This window comes from Neolamprologus multifasciatus, chromosome 17 (assembly GCF_963576455.1).
Source record: "Neolamprologus multifasciatus chromosome 17, fNeoMul1.2, whole genome shotgun sequence".
Classification (NCBI taxonomy): Eukaryota; Metazoa; Chordata; class Actinopteri; order Cichliformes; family Cichlidae; genus Neolamprologus; species Neolamprologus multifasciatus.
The window spans coordinates 21686844-21708649 of record NC_140455.1 but is presented as its reverse complement, the minus strand read 5'-3'; the positions used below and the strand labels follow the sequence as shown (position 1 = coordinate 21708649).

At 43.3% G+C, this 21806-nt stretch overlaps 2 protein-coding genes across 2 annotated transcripts in view; one reads left to right on the top strand and one right to left on the bottom strand.

Annotated features, from left to right (window-relative positions):
• Positions 1–164: 164 nt before the first annotated feature.
• Positions 165–16695, bottom strand: vezt (vezatin, adherens junctions transmembrane protein). The gene is made up of 12 exons (XM_085137253.1): positions 16429–16695; positions 15299–15436; positions 10688–10771; positions 10372–10556; positions 9276–9560; positions 7860–8018; positions 7310–7457; positions 6469–6833; positions 6137–6330; positions 5762–5868; positions 5391–5598; positions 165–5168 (listed from the first exon to the last, which is right to left on the bottom strand). Exons 1-12 carry the CDS (start codon positions 16462–16464, stop codon positions 4609–4611), a joined length of 2469 nt encoding a protein of 822 aa, XP_084993379.1. The 5' UTR covers positions 16465–16695; the 3' UTR covers positions 165–4608.
• Positions 16696–16950: 255 nt separating this feature from the next.
• fgd6 (FYVE, RhoGEF and PH domain containing 6) overlaps positions 16951–21806 on the top strand; it is a 31282-nt gene continuing 26426 nt past the window's right edge. The window contains exons 1-2 of the mRNA XM_085138613.1: positions 16951–17231; positions 18913–20962. Of these exons, the coding sequence (XP_084994739.1) occupies positions 17222–17231; positions 18913–20962 (2060 nt within the window). The 5' untranslated portion in view covers positions 16951–17221. The remainder of the gene's footprint in view (positions 17232–18912; positions 20963–21806) is intronic.

Below are 21806 nucleotides of genomic sequence, written 5' to 3'. Positions count from 1 at the left end.
ACTGTCCAAGCCGGGGCTCGAACCGGCAACCTTCCGGTTACAAGGCAAACTCCCAACTCTTGAGCCACGATCGCCGAAATGATAACAAACGAGCTTATCACACTAAAGAAGAAGAGTTTTTCTTTCTTTTACCACAAAAATATAAAATACTATTTCTTTCTTTCTTTATTTTTTTTTACAAGGTTAATCCTAATATAAGGACAGGGGAAGTTCCAGAATCCGCCACTAGGTGGCAGTAAACACTACAGTAAACAACCTTTATAAAACAATGTAAACACTACAGTTGTACACATGTTTGCAGCATGTGGGTGGCCTAAATGCTAGAGGCCGACGATAGTGACTGTTATTGAATGTTTAAGCAGTTAAATTTAACTGTTAAAGCTTTTACATTTTTGTTGTGTTTTTACACAAAAAGTGATCAGTTTTTCCTCCTCACTACCTATCAGTGCATTTGATGTGCACCTATACAGCAAATTTTAACTTCCTATTTTCAATAGCAACTCGTGTGATAAATAAAGTTAATCTCTACTAATTTTCTCCCTTATTTAGTTTAAAAGTTTTATTTTGGTACAACTCATTTGGAGATACTGTCTCTGAGTAGCATAGATGGTGTTATTTGTTATTTTCTGCTGATACCTTAGCAGTTTGAAGTGTTTCTCCAGGATCACTTGAACAGATCAGATTCAGGCTGGCTATGTGGCAAGTCGAGAGACAAAGAAGCCTTCATCTCTTAATGATTCAAACCTAAACCATAACAAAACTGTATTATACTGAACAAAGAGCTCAGTATTGCTTCCATGAATTTGAACTTTGTCAGTGCAGTCTCTTTGGATATTTTAAAATGTCTCATTAAGTCAGAATTGTAGATTTCTCAGGTAAATATCTTGCAGTTACAGAGTGAGGAGGTTCTGCTCCTGGTTGTGTCATGAGGTTTATTATAGTTTGTGTTTAACTTGTTTTTGGGAGTGTTTTTTAAGCTGCCGTAAGAAATTAACTTCCCACTTCTGGGATAAACAAAGTTTATTTTAATGGCTCTCCTACCTAATTTGGTATGGTTTATAAAAACTCACCACACACTTTGTTCATCCGCAGCTCAGCGCATTTAGGCATGTAGACACGAACGAGACAACCTGCTGAAGTTCCAACTGAGCATCAGATTTTAGTGACTATAAATGTGATTTGGTTGTTGGTGCTGGACGGCCTTTGAGCTGACAGGGAGGCAACAGTAACTTAAAAAAAAACCTTTATAACCCAGTTACGAGGAAGAGAATCTCTGAACGCGCAGTACGTCAAATCTTGAAGCAGGTGGGCTACAGCAGCAGAAGACCACACCGGCTGCTGCTCCTGTCAGCTAATCCGTAAAAGTTAATTCTGTTAATCTGGACATAGCGTTTTTAGTGGGAGAAACATTTTGTCACTCATCCAAGCGACTTCTTCAGTCTGGACTGAAACGTTTCTCCCACTGAAAACACTACGGCCAGATGAACAGAATCAACTTTTTGGGATTTACTTGTCTGGATGATTGAGCATGCATCCTGTCAGCTAAGAACAGGAAACTGAGGCTCCAGTTAAAATAGGCTCACCAAAATAAGACCACAGAAGATGGAAAAATGTTGCCTGAGTCTTGACTCTTGCTGTGACATTCAGGGTTAGAATTTAATGTAAAAATCATGGAAGCATGGATCCATCCTTGTATCCATAGTTCAGGTTGCTGCTGCTTGTGTGCAGGGCATGCACACTTTTACCCCCTTAGTACCGACTGAGTATCGTTTAAACTCCACGGCCTACCTGCATATATTCTTTGATTGTTGCCATCCCTTAACGGCCACAGTGTGCATATCTTCTGATGTACTCTGTACTCAAACGCCCTCCACAGTCCAACAGAGCACCTTTAGGATGCTCTACTGGAAGCCATCTCAGAGAAATGTTACCAGCACCTTATTGAATCTGTGCCGTGTAGAATTATTGCAGTTTAGAAGACAAAAAGAGGTCCAATTCGGCACTAGTAAGGTCAGCTGAACAGATACAAGATGAATAATTGTAACTGATTCAGGCTGTTTTTAAGATCTCTTTGAGCATATGTCTGTTCTTGGTGCCTTACTCACACCTACATTAACTCTTTCCACCATGAAGACCTTCCATGTACCCTAATTAAAGTGTTTTAACACCTCAGTATACATCATTAAAGATGAGATTTGATGACCATTAGAAGGGCAGAGATACCCCTCATTGACTTCTTAATGCATAGCCAGGCTTGAAATATGACCAAAACAAGTGTCAGCTCTATTTGGTATTCACAGAGGAAAGAGTTAGGGTTTAGTTTTAGTTTAGTTAACTAAAAGTAACTTTAGCAGCTACCTCTGCCCACTGCAGATCTAAGTGTTTGCCTCGAAAGCCAGGAGGGACCCAAAAAAGGCACAGCAGCAGCTGCTATAAGTCAGGCAAGAACAAAATCCCACACGAAACAGATCAAATAACCGACCCAACCTGTTCTTTAACCCCGCTGTGACACACGAGCGTGAGGACAGACTTCCAGGATGGTTTTTATTTCACACTGAAAAATGCAGGAGGGGGGTCAGGAGGACAAGGCAGACACGGTGACAGGAGAGAGGGCTGGTTGGGTTGGAGGCGGGGCCAGCACCAGGGCTGTCAGACAAATGAGAGAAATATACCTTTGTTTCTTTTAATTCCCTACCCGTAGAGGCAAACGTAAACTCACAGCAGATCATTAAACTCACACGTTTGAGCCAGACCCTTCCGCTGAGCGTTGCCCTGTAAACACCGACGCAGAGAAAGGGGATCAAAGCAGTTCAGAAAACGTCACTGGAAACAAGATTGTGGACGCACGTTCAGCTACATGTCACCTCCTTCGAGTCCCATCAGGGGCGCAGAAGCCCCCACGAGGACAAAAATAAAAGCGCTGATTGTAAAAATAGCTTCACTTCCTTTTCCCACAGAGCTGCCTCTCACACGGATCCGTAAGAAATCTGCTGATTCGACCTTCAGCTCCTCGGTGTGTGTGTGTGTTCAGACAGAAAATCACTCCTGGACAGATTTCACTGTGTATTTTACTCCCTGAAAATTAAGGCTCAGATTTCCTGATGTGTATTAAAAACTTTTGGATTCATATTTATAAACTGGCTAAGCATGTAGAACCTGCAGTACACTTTTTTTTTTTATTGTTTTATTTAAGTTGGTGTTGGTGTTGAATTCCTGGTTTGAGTTTACTTCCTGTGAGTACAGTTCCCCTGGCGTTTCCTCATCTGCTCCTCTCTCAGTTTTGTCTTTTTGTTTGTGTCTCAGGCCCAGAAGGGTGTACTACAGAGCAGGCTTAAAGCCTCTTTTTACCAGGCTGAATCACCATGGCAACCTATGCTGGACCAGGTTATGTTCAGAGTTTTGTTTAAAGTCTGTGAAAGCTTTTTAACGCCACGGGAAAAAAAAAAGATTATCTCAGATGTTTACATTTTTAAGTCATCTCATGGCAAGATGTATTTATTTTTTTTCCAATGGCAAGAACAATCTTCCGTAGGAAACCCACTGAATTGAGAATATAAAAAGTAAATAACTTTTAGTTTGAACTAAAGTGATTCCTTCGTCAGAGAGCGTCAGACCTGAACACACCGAGTCACCTTTTAATATTTAAATGTCTGCAGCGTTTTGAAGCTCTCGTGTGCAGCTGTCAAAATAAACAGCTTATTATAATTATATAATAAAAATTATATAATTATAAACAAAATAATTCACGCAGAGCTGTAAAACAAATGTTAATTTTAAGCCACCTAAAGCAGAGAAAGCCTGGTTATACTGAGCTTTGTTGGCAGCTTGCCCCTCTGTCTTCATGTTTAATGCCAGCATTCTCATCTCTGTGCTTGGTTCGTTTTGGGTTACTTCCTGCTTTACTGAAGGTTAGCTTTGTGTCCTTTACCCGATTCCCTGACTATTCTCGCCTGTTAAGTGTGTTCAGCTGCTGTTATGCCTCCCAGTGTTTTTAGATACTTATCTGTCTCCAGCGTCCTGTATTTGGGTCCAAACTTTGCAATTTTTAGGGAGTTCTAAACCTTTATTGGATGAGAACAGGTGAGAGGAGACAGGAAAGGAGGAAGAGAACTAAAGGAAGGCATCTGCAGCCTGTCAGCCTGCAGGTCGCTTGTTATTCTTTATATTATGAATCAATTTTTTCAAATTTTATCCAATTTTATAACATTTTTCGTGTTATTATTATAAATGAATAAAATCAGATGACTGTGGGGGGTGTTTCTGCCTGAACACACAGTGCAGCTCTGATTTAAAGTTAAAAAATGTGCAACTAAAATCGTTTTTCTTCTCATACAATCAGAAGTTTTTTCCACATCTACAGAGCGACTGTGATCACGTTTCAGAGTGTGGATGACACCGGGGTCTGCTGACCTCAACACTGTAAGGTCCTCATGTTGTTTTAGTGGTTCTGGTACCTGAGTTTTAACAGCAAACAGAGCAGTAAGAATTGTGGGTAATGTACAGTAATGTGGACGGATGGGTGACAGAGTGTGTGGGCTGGATTTTCTCCGATGTAACACAGACATAAACACTGTCTCTGCTTAGTGCTCGGTTAAAGCGGTTTCATCTCTAGTCCTTCTCTGGGTTTTGTCTGTCTCTGCCCTCTTCGTCGTCCCCCTCTTTCTCCTCCTCGTCATCATCATCTCTGAACGTCTGCTCCTCCATGCTGATGAGGGAGTGTGAGCGAGCAGCCACCTGAGCTGCGAGGGCGGAGCTGAAGCTGAGCGCCTCAGAGCCGTGGATCTCCGTCAGTCTGTCCATCACAGAGACGGCGGAGACTTTAGGCTTCAGGAAGCAGTCCAGGCCATTCTGCCCCTCCCCCTCCTCCAGGACGCCATCATACTGGTGCAGCTCTGACGCACCTCCTCCTCCTCTGCAGCAGACAGATGTTCCTCCCATCTCTGATTGCTCCACACCGCAGCTGAACTCTGTCACAGGGTCGGTGGAGGGGTTAGGCCTAACCCCATCGTGTCTTCCTTCCTGCTCCTTCCCCTCATTTCCTGCAGAGCGCTCTGATAGGTTGTTTCCTCTGTCGATGGCAGGTTCTCCTTTGCCCACAGATGTCGGATCGTCTGGTGGCTGTGTAGAAGGATCTGAACCCTCTGTGTGAACCGAAAGCCCCACGGCGGCTGCGAGAAAGAAAGAAAGACGTGGATGATTTCAGTCACACCTGCTGGTGGAGAAACTTGTAGGAATAATAATTATTTATTAGGTTCTGCTGCTAACTGTAACATAACATTAATAAGGAACATTAACTCAAAATTTGAGTAATAATTATTCGTTTTGCCTGCATGCATTTAAAAATGTACACGCAGATTTTATGAACTGTCATCCTGAGGATCAGTGCAGACCTTGGTCGCTGAAGAGCAGCTGCTTCCTCTTCATCCTCTCCCCCTCTGACGCACGGAAGCCCAGGACAGCTTTCAGCTCAGACAGGACGCGACGGGACTCCTCCCTCTCCCGCCGCTGCCGCTCCCGCTCCTCCGGTGACAACATGTCAGACCATGACCCTCTGCCTTCGCCATCAGAGTCCGAGTCAGACACGTAGGCCTCCCACTCCTGGTCGAATAAAAGAGTGGGAGAGGCTGACAGCAGGGCAATAACTCATTAGGGGAAGGGGCACGAGTTATACACACGGTTTCCTGTCCTGACAAAAAATACTCAACAATCGTGCTAAAAATAGCTTCAGATTTAATGTTAAACAGTCGACAGCTGATCTTACCAGCTCCTCCGGCACAGGGTCTCTGTCCAGGATCAGCGGGTAGGATGGAGGAGGATCGGGAACCTCAGGTGGAGGAGGACTGCACTGTTCCAGACCCTCAGCACTGGCTACACAGAAAGATTTCAGACTAACATTATTGTGGGAAAGCAACAGTTGGGTCACTGTGCAGACAGCTGTGCTATGATTGGTCTATTTCTTGTCCTACAATGTGTTTAAGCAACTTCCTTCATGACCGGCAACAGTCTTGAGTCATGGTAAAGGAACGAGGGATAAAAATAGGCCTGAAGTTATGTGAAACCACTGAGCTGATAACGTGGAAGTCACTGCGATGCCTTCACAGGTTGAACCTGACATTATGCGTTTGACCCGCCTCACCTGTACAGGCGTTGGCTCGTCTCAGCATGCGCTCCACCTGACTGATGGTGTCCTCCCAGCAGCCAGTGCTAGCCTGCATGTGTGGCTGCAGCTGGTGGAGCCGGTCGCTCAGGTCCTGGTAGCCCTCGAGCGTCAACTCCGTCAGCTCCTTGGACACCATCAGCTTCTCCAGGTCGTCCTCCAGGATGATCATCCTGATGATGACAAAGAAGGAGGTTCTTTATACACAATTTTCTTCTATATGTTCTGCTTTGTTGCTATGGTGTCCTGCTATCTCTGAATGGTACACGGTCTCCTTTTATTTAGAATGAGATTAGTCAAGGTTTTCTCACTCGCTGAGCAGCGCTTTCAGGTGCAGCTGCAGGCTTCGGATGGAGGTGTGGAGGGTGTTGAGCTCTCGGCATTTCTCTCTGGCTCGCCCTGTCCTGTCGCAGCCCGTGGTCCTCGGCTGGGTCTCAAAGTGTCTGTGAAAGTCGAAGCTGCGCTGCACTTCGCCGAGACAGCTTGCCAGAGCGTGATGGAGGGGCTCGGTCACGGCGGAGATGGACCGGTAGAGCGGAGGAGGAGGAGGAAGAGGAGAGGAGGCGTCTTCTGTGAGTCTCATTTCCTCAGACTCCTCTACTCGGCTCGGAGAGAGGAGAAGGGCCAGCCGACGGAAACATTCGGAGCTTTGACCGACCCACAGCTGGAACAGCATCTGCATTAAGACAAGCCAATAAACCTGAGATAAATAGCTTCTTTCAGGCGTTCTTGCTTCGATATAACCAACACACTTCCTCTCTTTCTTCAGCACTGCTTCAGGCTTTTGAAAATCAGAAGCCAAAGTGAAGTCAGAGCATGAATAGACTTTCTTGTATCCTAGTTATTTATCGAGCTCTAAAAGGTCGAAGAAAATAAGCGATTTGGCTAAAAGTGTCCGAAAATGTGTCTGAAAATAAACAGGAAACAGAAAGTATATGGCAAAATTCATAATAACGACTGTTTTGGTTAACTGAAATCAGGATTATTTAACAGGGGGAGCAGAGATGTTGAATTTTAGAAAAAGAAACAGACATCTTTAGGGGGAAAAAAAACCTGTGCTTTTCCTGATTTTTGTGTTTTAATAATGAGTGGATGCCAAAATTGTAAACGCAATGAGAATTTGATTAACTGCCTTTGACCCTCGGTCTTTACCTTCAAGGCAGGCAGGCTGTAGTCGTCCGTAAGCTCCTGGGCCTGCTCGTCTCCCAGGTGTTCGATACCCAGGCCAAGCCCCAGCTCCTTCAGAGGCACCGCAGACACATAGTTGGTCACATTATCGATCTCAGAGTTCAGAGGGAACGTTGATGGGTGTTAAGGACAAGTGATAGAAGTGTGGAAAGTTTCTTTTGCATAAATACATAGAAGTTTATAAATTTCTCCTTTTATATAGATCTGTGCAGATCTTTTTGAATAGTTTAAAGAGGTAGCCTTGACTGTCATCAAAGGAAGCTTTGGGATTTCCACCCACACCATCAAAGCCTCGACCTTCAAAGACAATCACATTTCCCTCAGATATGTGACCACGCTTTGATGACAACGATAAATTCAATTATGAGTGCGGTAAAGCACATTCAAATGCTGAAAACAGGAGAAAGAAGAGAAGAAACTGTCTAAATTCAAGCTCATAAAAGCTTAAAAATCATGAAAATAAAGAATTCACTGACAACAGCATCCACTCCCAGTTATCTCAGGTAAAGGATATGCCTTGAGCATGTGACAGGTGGCCCTGCGCGATGCCCTGAAGGCCGAACGCAGCGCCCGGTACAAGGCCTTCCTCAGTCCGATGAGCTGCTGGCCACGTGACCCCGGCCCCGGCCCCGCCCTGCTAAAGGAGCTGGCCGCACTCACCCTGTCGAGCAAACTTGACAAGTGAAATGTGATACAACTGTGGAGACGTCCCAAAGAGGCAGGGGGGCAACACACAACACTGAACAACACATCACAGAAGACGAGACAAAGACACTGAGACGGGTTAGAAACGCTGAAGTGTCAGAAACAAGCAGGTGTGACAAGAACAGCTACGTAACTCAACACATCATCTTTTCTTAAACAAATCAATACTTGAGTATTAATCCAAGCTAGCAGCATGTAAATAGCTGTCCAAAGGTAACCAAATCCATCCTCCAGCAGCTTTTGTGTAAAAAACGTGGGGGCGAAAGAGGACCTCTCCAGGTCTGTTAGTCCTGGTTTATTGCAAAACACTACAATATAGTGATTAGAAGATGAAAATTAGAATATTTTACATATTTTAAACAAAGTTCTAGAAGCCGACGGAAAACTTCAGGGAAACAACAATTTGATAAACATTTCACTTATATGGATGGGTTCAAAAATGACTCCACTTGGTCACTTAGGGGTTAAAAAAAGAAAACATCACTGACTCCAGTAAAATGTGGACACAGAGGAGTACACAGAGACATCAGAGGAAAACAACTCAAGGCTGTGCATATAGGTGTGCCCTTTTAATCCTCTGAAATGACTGTGTGTGATGGGATGCACTACTAGGAGCTCCACACTGTTCTTTCAACTTCCAAGCAGAAAAACTGAGCCGTTCAGAATAAAAGACCTGAAAAAGGGTGCTATCAGCAGGAAGCATCACTGATAAGTCAACCAAATTTTAGGCGCTGATAGTTTACAACTTGTTTTACAGTAAAATGTAGACTGTTCGAAAAGCTGTGAGTAACGTTACAATATTTGCATGTAGCCTGTGAGCACATTTGTCAAATCAGCCATAGATATATATACACAAAGATGCCCTTTTATATTAAAAGAGTGCTTATATCTATGATTATTAGCTTCTAGCAGCTAAATAACCACCAGGCACAGTGAACTATGAATTTTTGGCAAAACGCATTTTGTTTTATATTGTGATGCTGATTGTTTTCCCCTTGTTTATTGACTGTGACATACAGTACATTATGCCTACAGACAGATAGATAGAGACCATAGTAGGCTAAAAATCAACAATTAACCAAGATAAACACAGAGGATAACTAATGGTTAGGACACAGAATTAGTTTAGCATAAACAGTCAAATATGGGACAACATTCTGTAAATGCCCGCCTTAACTACACTGATCGGTTGATGTGTGGGTGGATGTAAAACAAGCACACTTACAGGGTGAAACCTCTGGAGATGACTTCAGTCTCCTGCACCAGACGCAGGGCTTTTCGGGACAGCCCCGTCAGGGTCTTGCCGTTGTGAACCAGAGTCTGGAGCTGGGTGGCCCTGTTGTGGACGGCTCTCTGCATACGGCCCTGTCTCCACAACGTGACCATCCTCAGTCCCACCCAGCCCAGCAGGGCCAAGCCCCACGGAGCTGCAGCCAGCGACCACAGGCCCCCAGACACGGAGCACAGCCCCAGTAGCACTGAGGCCAGGCCGACCAGCCCAGCCATGTCCCTGAGAGACAAGCACAGGGAAGAATCGTGACCCTGTCAACATTTATATGTACTAAGCCCGGATAAAAGGGCAACAATTTTACATGTCAGTGTTAGATTATTAGAGTTGGGGAGTACGTGGGAGTAAACGGCTGTGTAATGTCTTCTGTGGTTCTGGAGTCACATTAATTAAAGCTATAACGATCATGCACCACATCGTCCTGTGTGTGATGCAATTTATATCTGCGCTGGATTTTCTCCAGCATCAGCATTCATCAAACATTGTTAAAAATTCCTGTTTTTGAAGCTCTTTTATGTAAACCTCCCACTAAGATGCTGATTTTTCTTGAATCATTAAAAATAATGAACACAGAGGTTCATTCTTGACCTCAGAGAGACCTTTTCACTTAAAAGCTTTATGAAACATCAATTTTAGCCAAAAGAACTTTGAACTGTAAGAGCTTCATTGACAAACTAAGACCATTCACCTGTAAAACTTAATAATAGAGACTTTAAATGCAACCAGCTTTATAAAGACAATAATCCTTATTTATTTTCTGTCAAACTTTAGTGCGGCCCCTCACTTCATCGACCACTTGAAACAACACTCCCCTTAAAGGCCACCTGCCATTTAAGCCAGTTTTCCTATGATTGATGGTGGCGCTTCTGTGCCAATGAAACCCCACAGAATAGCTAAGTTTCATATGATAAGAATTTTGGTCAAAAAATTTGACATTTAGTTTTGTAGAAGATATCCAATACCTTGGATGCAAAAAAAGTCATTCAATATTTGTGAAAGGAAGTTCTCGACTGTCTGTTTCAAAGTGGCGTACCATAGAGAGGGCTTGGCGAGTAGGCTCGGTCTAGGTAAGGTGTTCGCTCTGCGAGGCGAGCCAGAGGGCGAGGAGCCGAGGGTGAGCAGACTCGGGTCTAAGAGCTCAATCAGCTCCACGTCCTCCTGCAGCAGCACGTCCTGGTCCAGAATGCACCTGACCGAGTACTGGCCGAACATGCAGTCCTGCAGAGGGCAAAAAAAGAAAAAAAGAAAAAAAAAGTTTATTTTAAAAAACAAAACAAAAACAAACAAACAAACAAACAAAAAACACGAACTGTAGGCGCTGGTTTCAGTGCCAGTCTTCCTGCACCTACCAGCTTCTGGTCCAGCTTGCGAGATGCTGCCGCCTGGTGAAACGGGCTCCATCTCCATAAGGCCTCAGCCAGTCTCCACAAGCCCTGCAGATTACACACAAGGAAAAAGTTTGGATCATTTAGGTCAGGATTCCATTCCAGCTTCATGCAATATTTCATCCCGCCAATAGTAAACAAAAGAATAAAAGTGAAATATCCCACTATGAATCACCTGTATGACTTTTTATTTACCAACATATTTATTACATTTTTAACACAAAACAAACAAAAGAACAAACAACTGGTAGAAAACCTCAATCAGGACAACAAAGTACACAGCTATCATAATGAAAAAAGGCTATATTGATTTAAAAAAAAAACACAAGAAAAACATTAATAAACGATAAACAACCATTCTCTACTCTCCGATCCAAATACTTCCCTTCAAAAATTTCAAATTTAAGTGTGTCATTCAGTTCAGTGACTGAGATGCACTGGAAACCATTGACCTACTGGATCACTGCTCTGCACCCACATGTCTTCATACTGTTTTGGTTTGCTTTGAGTCCCAGAACGAGTGTTCAAACACACTGATGATTTGAAGAAAAAAAAAAAAAAGGAGTATCCCAGGAGACAAAGCCTTTCAGGCAACCACAATAAGTCCAATGTGTGTTTGTGAAACACCCATGAGTCTTTTATATCAGCACCGGGGTACGAAAGCCACACAACCGCTTCACTTTGATGAATTTCTAGTTTAGCGTTTACACTTTCTGCCTCAACAAGATTACCTTTTATCCCTTCAAAATACAGGCCGTACAGAGGAAAAGGACGGGCTCCTTTGATTCCAGAAATATGAAAAGTTTGTACGACCTTCATTCGACACAATGCAGACACCCTTCTGTTTTATTTCTCGCTTCCTAGGAGCCTGGATTCCTAGCACAGTAAAATATACGATTAACTGAGACGGCGAGCCTCTGGCTTTTTGGTATGTTGTAACGTATTTTTTCATGTGCGGCTAAAAAAACAAAAAACAAATCCAACCCGTGTACTAGTCATGAATGGGATTTTCTTTTCACTAATCTGCTTAGTGTTGCTTAGTGGTATCAGTGAAATGCTTTGTTAAAAAAAACAGGACTCGTTTTGAAAGATGTTTTCGGCCTGGAGGCTTTGGTTCTTGTTCTGCTAATGTTACAAAAAAATGAAGGCCAGCCTGGAGATTAGCGTGATAACATTATCTGAAGTCTGCATGTGCTCCAGTTTACAGCAGAAGCGGGGGGTTATTGATCCGACATGGGCAGCCAGGCCACTCTGACCCTTTTTCTCTGGGGATGAAAAGAAAAAAATCCAAAGTATTATTAGTCTAAAGGCCGCGGTCGTATTGATTACTGATCAGAGAGTGAGTCTAACCCATCACCATGTGTGCTGCCAGTGTGGACCACAACTCTGTTCACTCTGGTGTGGAAAGTATAATGAACACCTGAAATACCTGTGGCTTCTGCATTAACAGCAACATGTAGTTCTCAGGTTACAGTGCAGGGTTTTCAGCTACGATGTACCTGTGATGCAGATTTAACACAGAAGCATAAATGCACTGTTGACTGTCTCCGTGGCTGTGAGTCAGCTGCCTCCAAACGTGCTGTGTTTGCAAGTTCTTAAATATTCTCCAGACAAGCAACCTCCATTAAAAACACAAAATAAATTCTGAATATAGTAAAAACAAAAACAAAACTAAAGATTTCCAACAATATAAGAACAAAGCTGAAATGACCAAACTAACTGAAGGAAAACTCAAAGCACTCAAAACTCAAAATGAAACTAAAAGAACAGCTCATTTGAAAATGCAAAATTATAACAACTCTGGAAACACAGAAATAGATCAACCATTTAAACTGAGAAAATGTATCTAAGAAGTTGGGACAGAGCTGTGTTTACCACTGTGCAGCATTCCCTCTTCTTTTAAAAACAGTCTATAAACATCTGGGAACTAAAGAGAGCAGCTGCTGGACTTTTGGGAGAGGAATGTTGTCCTGTTCTTGTCTGATAGATGATTCTAGCTGCTCAACAATACTGGGTCTTCTTCTGGGTATTTTTCCCTTCACGATGTTCCAGAAATCTGGATTACAAGCAGACTAGTTCAGCACTGTGACGCTTCTACTATGACGCCATAGCGTTGTAACAGCTGCAGTATGTGGCTCAGCACTGTCTTGCTCAAATATGAAAGGCTTTCCATGAAACAGACTGGAACTTGTTGAACTTCTTTAATAAGAAACTCTGCCTTACTCAGATGCTCTTTCTCATTCCCATCCATGTCACTGACCTGTTGCCAATGAAATGAATTATTTGCAAAATGTTCCTCAAGCTGTTTCTTTTTAGTACAACTTCCTTTTCTAGCCTTTTGTTGCCCCCATCTCAACATTTTGACACATGTCACTGTCATCAAAATTTTAAATTACTTTATTTTTCCTAAAATGGTCAATTTTCGAGGTTTAAACATTGGATGTGCTATCTATGTTCTACTGTGAATAAAAAAAGGCTTTATGAGATTTTACAGCACCCAACTTTTTTGGAACTGGGGTTGTATTTGGATCTATATTTAAAGTAAGGAAGCACAGTAAAGAAGTAGCTGAGAGGGAAGCATTATTCATTCATCAGTAGTGTAACTTCGGGAATAATGCCACCTCAAAAACAGAATAAACAAACAGCTTATTTTTCAGAATCTTTAAACACGCTGTGCATTTACCCCGTGTTAGGGTCAGGATTTTACTGTAATGAGATCTGTCTATGTGCTCCAGCTTTATCTGGACTCCAGGAAACGGATCACGGAGGAACAACCAAAAAGCTTTCCTGTCTGATCTGAGTCCCTCATCCTCCTTGACTCCTTAGAACAACAGTGCACTGCAGGGAGGAAGCATGACACATACGGAAAGTTCCTGAACACCATTTCCCATTTCAGGAGGAGGGGAGGCCGAGTCATGTTGTCCTGAGCTTCCCATCCTCAGACTGAATCACAGGCCGCTTCAAACTGCAGACGTTTATGGTTAGCATGATAAAAGTACCATTAAAAATTCAGGAGTTTAAATCTTTTAATTGCAGGGGAAAAAAGCATGTAGCACACATGTGAGCATCAGCACCCACACACAGGCTGTAAACGGACGCTCACAGAGGCAGGAATTACGTCAGGCAGAAAGCAGCATGTCGGTATTCAGGCGTTCTCTTCTGAGAATCAGAGCAGCAGCAGGGAGAGAAAAATATACCTGAATCAGTGTGCAGGAAGCACTGCTCTCAATGTCTGTCCAAAGTGAAACATATAAACACAACTCACGCAGCCGCTGTCTGTGGACGACTGCGTGTCAATATGGGCGAGGAGTCAATATCCAGATCAATTACTTTCTGCCTGACTGCACAAACGTGCACACATGCTGCCTGCTCAAGGCTGCAGAAAACATGGTTAGAGCAACAACCTAACCTGATGAGGGCTTGTTTGACAATGAAGAAGATGTTTTATATGACCTAAAATTTAATGTGCAGCCTATCTGAGCTCTAACAGAGAGCTGGTGTCAGAAACTGATCCACGTAAAGCACGCTGCAGTGTTTGGCTCGTAATATGTTCTGAAGGGGCAAACAGATTTTTCTCAGTATTTCTTTTTCGGCTCCATTGTTATTAATGTTAATAAGAATATTGTTAAATGTTATTACTATTGCTATTTTTTCAGTAATTACAGGCAAATAAAAGGACAGGTTCCACCATCTGAACAGTTTCTATCTAATAAAAAAATTAACCTTTTTTGGACTTTAGACTTTTAATACCTTAAAGATCTTAACTTTTTTCTAATTTTTCACTATTTTCAGATACTTTATAGACCAATGAATAAATGAAATGATCCAAAAATAAAACAACAAATATTATTTTTGTTACTAATTTATGTAACATGTTTAATATATATGTAATTTCTTGTGTTTTATGTAATGTATTTTCCTTCTATGGATCATGATTATGCAATAAAGACTAACTGACTGTAAGGTCGGAGCTGGATGTCAAGGAGTCTCTTGTTTATAAATTTATTTTAAGCTGAATCTGTGTTCCATTCACTCAACCGTGTAACACATTTTTGTTTAACAAATGGCCAGAAGTGAGATTACAAAAGCACAGACTACTGTTAATTTGTGCATTTATTTCATTTTCAGACATTTTATAGACCAATCAACCAGGTAAATAATCAACAAAAAAGAAATTAAGAATTATTCCTAAACTCCAATATCCTATTTTAAAACTAACTTAACACTGGATTTTAGTCTGACTTTGTAAGATTTTTTCCACAGAGGAATGACGCAAAACTGTTTTTTATACATTTTAAACAAACTAATTATGTTCTTCAGCTAACAAGCACATTGCTTCAAAGATCCCTGTGGTTTTTTCCCACCCTTTTTGAAGAACGAATAACTGCTTTTATGTTCTTTGTCACTCATGGATAGTGTTTTGATAACAAGTTCTATCTACAAAGCCTTTTATTGTATTTTAAGATCATGTCTCTGTCTGGTTTGTGTGTCACTTGGGAGCAATGTGTTAGAGGTTTGATTTAGATCGAGTGGTTGGTAGTGTGTTGTTTCTGGGAGAGGATGTGGGGAACTCACTGAGGTTTTCTGTGGGTCTTCACCGGGAGAGGTGAGGACTCCCTCTTGCTCGCCATATTCCTCCTCCTGTGATGCCGTCAGACATGCCTCAAAGTCTGTGTGCCCTAGATCCTGCAGATACTGGAAAAGAGGAGAATTCTGCAAAGAGAGAAAGAAAGAGACCGGTTAAGGAGGAGGGGGGAAATTGCATAAAACAGAGCCGGGTGGATGAAGACTGGGAGAAGGAGAGGCAATGTGATGATTAGATTAATCAACTGGATTCAGGGTGAGCTGACACTCATCCCGATTTTTGTCCCAGTTTGTCTTGCCGTGAATAAAAAGACGAGGGAAAGGCAGAGACTTTCCCTCAGCTGAGTCTCCACCCTCTCTCCCATGCACCTTACTTCTCTACTCTGGGAGGATGTGAATCTGGAAATCATCTCACACTCACACAGATGTCAGCAGGCACCTAGTTCTTCTCTCCTCAAGTCTAAGCACAAGGTGTCATGTTATAATCCTTTCCTGTCAGAGAGGTATAAACAGAGGTATTGCTGCCTGCTTTAAGAAAGCTCAGAAGCAAATCAGCCATGCAGAAAGCAGAAAAATATCCCCCTGCTAAAATTTGCCCAAACGATGTCTGACCCAGTTCTCCTCCCCAGCTGCTCCTCTGCTGCAGCTCTGATAAGCCAACATAAAAACGCATATAGCACCAGCCTGGGCAGGCGGTTAAACAAATATTAACTGCCACTCACATGCATGGTCACACGAAGTCGCAGCTCACGTTGTCATCATCCTGGATGCAGAGGTGTGTGTGTGTCATTTTTCAGAACCGACGCATTGGACGTGGTCATCCCCACCCCACCTCTTAGTAGTGATGAAACACCAACAAACAATGCGCACAACTAGCCCTGCTCAGCCCCTTCTCATGACCACCAAAGCTCCTTGGCAGGAACACGGTTAAGCAGCCAGCCAAATATGTGGAAATGCTTAGGATTGGCAGTGCATGGCAACGGGGCAAACGGCAGGACTGAAAGCTAGCTTGGCTAGCTAATGAACTGGGCTCGTAGCTCCTATATTTAGTCCAGAACTCGAGCGGTATGACAAAGCATCGGTTGCAAGTTTTGCTAACAAACAGGGGTGGTAATACGTACCTCAAACACCACATCTTCATCAAACTCCTCAGTCATTGCTCTCCGCCATCAACACGCAGCCCGTTTAGCATTCTGAAGTTGTAGGCAACAGTAAACAGGGTAGGAGCAGCGGCTGAGAAGTTAGTTGTTAGCCGGTTGCTAAAGCTCGCCTACAACTTCCATAATGCCCCTGTGTCTTCCAAACGCCGAAAACGAACGTTCGGCTCGATACGCTTTAGAGAGCCTCAGGTGGTCACGAGCGGTAGTGTGGTTTCCCATCCGTTAATGCAAGGGGGGCACAGGAGAGTGACGTTTTCGAAAATTAGCGCGCAAAAAAACGGAAGTTATCTTCAAAATAAAATTCTTCATGTTTTTAACACTGTAGAGTGCTAAGATTTTAAGTAAAACAACTGTAATTGCGATATATTTTAATGAAATCGTATGTTTGAAGACAATGTTATAACATACACGCTTTACTTCACAATTTAATTTTCTATACGTCTTCTTTGAAATGTAATGTATTTTGTAAACTAGGACCGGAAATCTGTTGTTTGCTATGTCCAATTTTAAATTTACACAGTTGGAGGAAAAGCACCGTGGCTGAAAACTTGGAAAAATGGGGAAAGTAGCAGGCGTTAAGACTTTATCCGCGCATCCGCTGGCGAGATAAGGAACCACAGAGATGTATCTGCATGTTTCACCCACGGAGCGGATTTCACGCTGACAATAATGTCGAAGGAGGAAAAAACGCAGATTTCCTCGCAATTCCATTGAAAGTAAATTTACTCATGGAGAGAGGAGCAAGTCGGGAGTCATGAGCACAGGTTTGTGTCGTGGGGGAGCTGAAAAAATCTGCTTTGCAAGCGTATTTTGTGGCAATAAAAGTACATGTAACGTCCTTTAGTTTTATTCGGGATACTTTTTCAGAAAGAAATGGTCAATTTCCACGCTGTAGCTGTCGGTAGCACCACTCTATTTTTATCCAGCCAGAGTTAATTACAGTTTTTCTTAATAACAGCTTCCAAAAAGACATAAAAGTGAACTGTTCCGACCTCAGTTTGAGTGCTTTGTAAAAACTCAGTGAAAAACAGCAGTTTCTTTTTGTTATCAAAACCTCTGTTGCAGCTGGAGGGGGTTAAATCCTTTGTCTCAAAACATCTGTCCTGCTGTTCCTGAAACATGTCGGACTTAATATCAAGCTGCAGCCCAAACCTTTCACGAAAACCAGCAAACATGTCTCTGGATGAAAGTCTTTTCATTTTAATAGGGGGTCATCCTTTTTAAACGTTTTAATAAATATGCCCGGTGTTGTCTTATAGAACTAAACATAGCACCAGATTCCGTTTTAAAACATGCGAATTTAAAGTTGCTTCTTTAATAAATATGGTTGTGTGTCTTCCAGAGTGTAGTTTATGACTTTACATGCTGTTGTTGCATACGCTGACAGATTCGGCTCATAGATAAAACAGAAAGAATCAATAAAATTAAAAGTTGTGTATCCACAGTCTTCTCACCAACGCCGTCCTCCATCGTGGGGCTTTTCTTAAGTTTGGGTGAAGCATTTCGCAAAGTGTACGCTTACTAACATAAAGTGTGCGCCGAATTGAAGGGTGATTCTCGGTGAAAAGAAAAAAATTCAATCACTATTTATTACTAGTTATTACTGGTTGCAGTCACAGCGAATTACTGTTTTGCGATGTTTTTGAAGGGAATTTGGTTGGAGTCAGGCTTTCAGCCGCAACCGGAGAGCGGTTTTCGATCGTTGGCCTTTTCCGAAACATCCGCTCGATGACTCGACTTCTCGTGGCCAGCCAACAGTTTGAACCAATAGAGTGGAAAATATAGCCTACAATCCTAAACCAGAGTTGTTGTTTTTTTAAATTAACGAATATACTCTTTTTTTTCTATTTTAACCTTTATTTAATCAGATTATTTCCTAATAGGATTAGGAATGCTAAACAAGGATTTTTTTTCAGGAATACAAACTGTCAGGAAGAAGAGTAGGAAATGCTCTTGAGTACACAGGTCTATCGACAAATAAGAATAAGCTGTGACTTATTTAAGGACAAATTGGACCAAGAAGAGATAATACAGTAAACGCCAAGGTTATTATAGTGAACTGATACAACATTAAACAACAACACTGAACATTTTCAAACAGAAATATAAACTGAACTGATAGAGAAATAAATAAAAGATTTCAGAATTATCAGAAAATGCAAACTATGAAAAGAAATCTGGTCCAGCCACACCAAATGTGTCAGAAATGAAGCATGTTTGAATCAAATAATCTAGATTTGCTGCCACCTTCAAACATTAGATACATCAGTTCACACTCATGAGTAAATACTTTGTTATAACGGGGAAGATGGTGCAAAAATAGTTGAAAATTACTCATTTCCTATCTTCGCCCTGTCAGTGACCTTGTGACCTGAGCTTGCCTGTGCTTACATTAGAGGAGGCATGGCTTTTGTGTCTGACACTCCCTCTCTTTCTAACACACAGGTGTAAAGAAGCCTCCATTAGCTCCCAAACCTAAACTCCCCGTCACTACCAAACCTTCACCCCCGCCTGTCGCTCCCAAACCGGGACTCATTTGTCAGCCTTTGGCGGCCTCCCAGCCCTCCCCTTCCACTCTGAAGAGGGCAAAACCGGCTGTTGCCCCCAAACCATGCATCCCCAAATACTCTGTTGCCTCTTCTCCCCCGTTTTCACCCCCGCCGCCACCCAAGCCTGCTGAACTGCTTATCCCATCTCAGGAACAGCAGGAGGCTTTTGATGATGGCCTCAATCTTCTCAACTCCAAAAATGGGATATTATCTGAGGCTAGCAGACGTGAATCGGATTACATCATTCCCACCTGCTCCTGTGGGCTCCGGGACTGTGCACAGTGTCAGCCCCTGGAAAATGGGAGCACATCTGAGGCTGGGGGACATTCACACAAAGAGCTTTTAGAAAATGGCGTTTCCAAAGAGGGGTTCATGGGGTCAAAGCCACGAAAGGGTGGAGAAAATCAAGAGGAAGATAAGGGTGAAAGTGTGCAGATTAGCAAAAAGCCCAGGGGTAAACCTCAGAGACAGAAACACCTTGATAGGGGACCGGTAAGCAAGGAGGTACAGAGGACTAAGGAGCAGGAAGTAACTTTAAAAAATCAGGAAAGCCCTGCTGCTGAGCCCGATGTCTCTAAAGTATCGACGGAGGCCCAAAACACACACTTGAAGTCAGCCTGTGATGTCATAGGTGGCATCATTGTCTTCTCAAGCATCTCTCCTCTTGAATTGCCTACAGAGTACTCTGAAAGCAGCAACACTGTCAGCAGAGTGTCTCCTACCCGGTCACACCCTGATCTGCAGGTCCCCGCTGCTCCTAGCAAGCCTCTCCCAGTCCCTCAGCCTCGTAAACTTAAAAAGCCGGCCTTGGTGAGGCAGGATGGTCTGGAGGGTGGTGCTCAGGAGCAGTTTGTGGAGGAGCAGAAACAAAGGACTGAGATGAAGGAAGCTGAGGGGAAACTAGCTGCTCTGTCTCTCAGTACAGAGAGCGAGGAGCTCAAACCGGACGCGTGTGATGACAGTTCACCCCCAAAAGACTCAGGTTTAGGAGACGATGAGGCTGACGCGCCTGTCCCGCCTCCTCGGCAAACCTCTCTGTCACCTCATCTCCACAGGTCAGTCCGCATAAACCCCAATCTTAACAAAAACAACTCCCACTCCTTAGACCTGCTCTCACAGCCCGACTCTGTGAGCCACAGTAAAGAGGGCGAGGCGCGCCGGGCCGAGGAAGATGAGGAGGATGGGTACGGCGACTTTGAGCGGTACCCCATCAGTCATAGCCTCCCTAAACAGATCAAACTCAGCTGTCACCCTCCTCTGGCGAACGACAGGAAAGCCTTCTCCGCTGAGGAGGAACAGTCGCCGAGGGCACCACCAAGAAAACCGCAGAGACACAGCCTGCCCGCACCTCCTCCACCCTCCATCTGCCCTCCTGCACCTCCACATGCTAACACCCCAATGAGGGAGCTGCCCGCTCCTCCTCAGGAGAAAACAAGCTGGCGCTTCTCGCGACCCTACGTGACCTTCTTCAGCCGACAGATCCCCACCAGGAGCAGCATGCCGCCTAAGAGTCGAGCCCCAGTGCTGGGGGGCAAGCAGAGGGCGCAGTCTTTCTCTGCAGCTGACCTGGCAACCCGGGCCAACTCTCCAAAGAGGAGCCTCTCTTTCCGGAAGCTGCTGGAACTCCGGCTGTCAGTGAAGATGCTGCCAAAGCTGCTTGCCAAGGGAGGGCAGTCCCTGGACTGCACCAGCGTCGAGTCAAACCGGGGGAAGAGGAGCCTGGAGAGGCCCAGTAGCTGCGGAGGGGAGGCTGATATTTGCGGAGAAGGCATAGAAGGCTCGGCGGAGTATGAGAACGTCCCGCTCTACGAGGAAATCCCGGAATACATGAATCTGCCGTTTCACAGTGCCAGGCTGGGCTGGCCTCATGACCCAGATGCAGCTGATGCAGACATCTACGAGGTGCAGGATCCATACCACAGATGTCAGGAACATGAGTATGAGAGGTACGCTGCTTTATTAATCGAATTTTTCTCAGCTATTTGACGTTCCAGTTGATAGAAGCAGTTTAAGAGAGAGTCAGAAAGGTGGAGGGAGAAGGAGTCGGGGTGGTGACACAGTTGTTTTTCTGTTTAACTCTTTATCTCTTGTATACTGATTTTGTTGATAGCCAATCACTGCTGCCAATCTCAGTCTGCATGCTCTTTCAAAAGATATTTTAAATCTCAAGAATCAGATTTTCCTGGTTGACTGGAGTTTAGGGATCAAACCCAAGCCACTGCAGAGGACTCGGACTCAGTACACACTCTAACAAGTGAGCCTCATGACCGTTTATTTCTGATTCTGGTCATTTGGGGGATTTATTTTAGAAGGATTATAGTAAGCTCATCCTCAGCAGTTTAGCTCTTCTAGCCCTCAGGAGGGCTGGTTAAGATCCTAAAACACGGAGGAAGAAAAGCTACTAATTTATCTTGTTATTCCTAATATCTTCGCTGTATATATTCAGATGACAAAAACGTGGTTGTTTATAAATGATTAACAACAGAATGATACATATAGGGTTAGGGTTAAGTTAATTATTAACCAATGAAATCAGTACATGTATTGATTTCTTTGGTCAGTAATGTAAGGTCTCCAATTGTAATACAAACTGTGTACTCCTGGATTCATATCTTTGCTTTCAATTTAAATTTACCTGCAGGCTGACGGCAGCACTTTGACACATTTAAACTCAGACTGCTGCCATCACAGAATTTTGTTTATATTTTTAAAAACTATCTATTTGTATTTTTACTCAATACAGGAATGGTTAACAACACCCACAAAACATTAAAAAAAAAACAGAATTTT

What these genes read in the sequence shown, in the direction of transcription:
- vezt (XM_085137253.1), bottom strand. Translation starts at nt 16,464, where the DNA reads ATGACTGAGGAGTTTGATGAAGATGTGGTGTTTGAG. An exon ending in ATGAAGATGTGGTGTTTGAG is followed by an intron (nt 15,437 to 16,428) that starts GTACGTATTACC and finishes CTCTCTTTGCAG; the next exon opens with AATTCTCCTCTTTTCCAGTA. An exon ending in ACCCTGTGCCGGAGGAGCTG is followed by an intron (nt 5,599 to 5,761) that starts GTAAGATCAGCT and finishes TTATTCGACCAG; the next exon opens with GAGTGGGAGGCCTACGTGTC.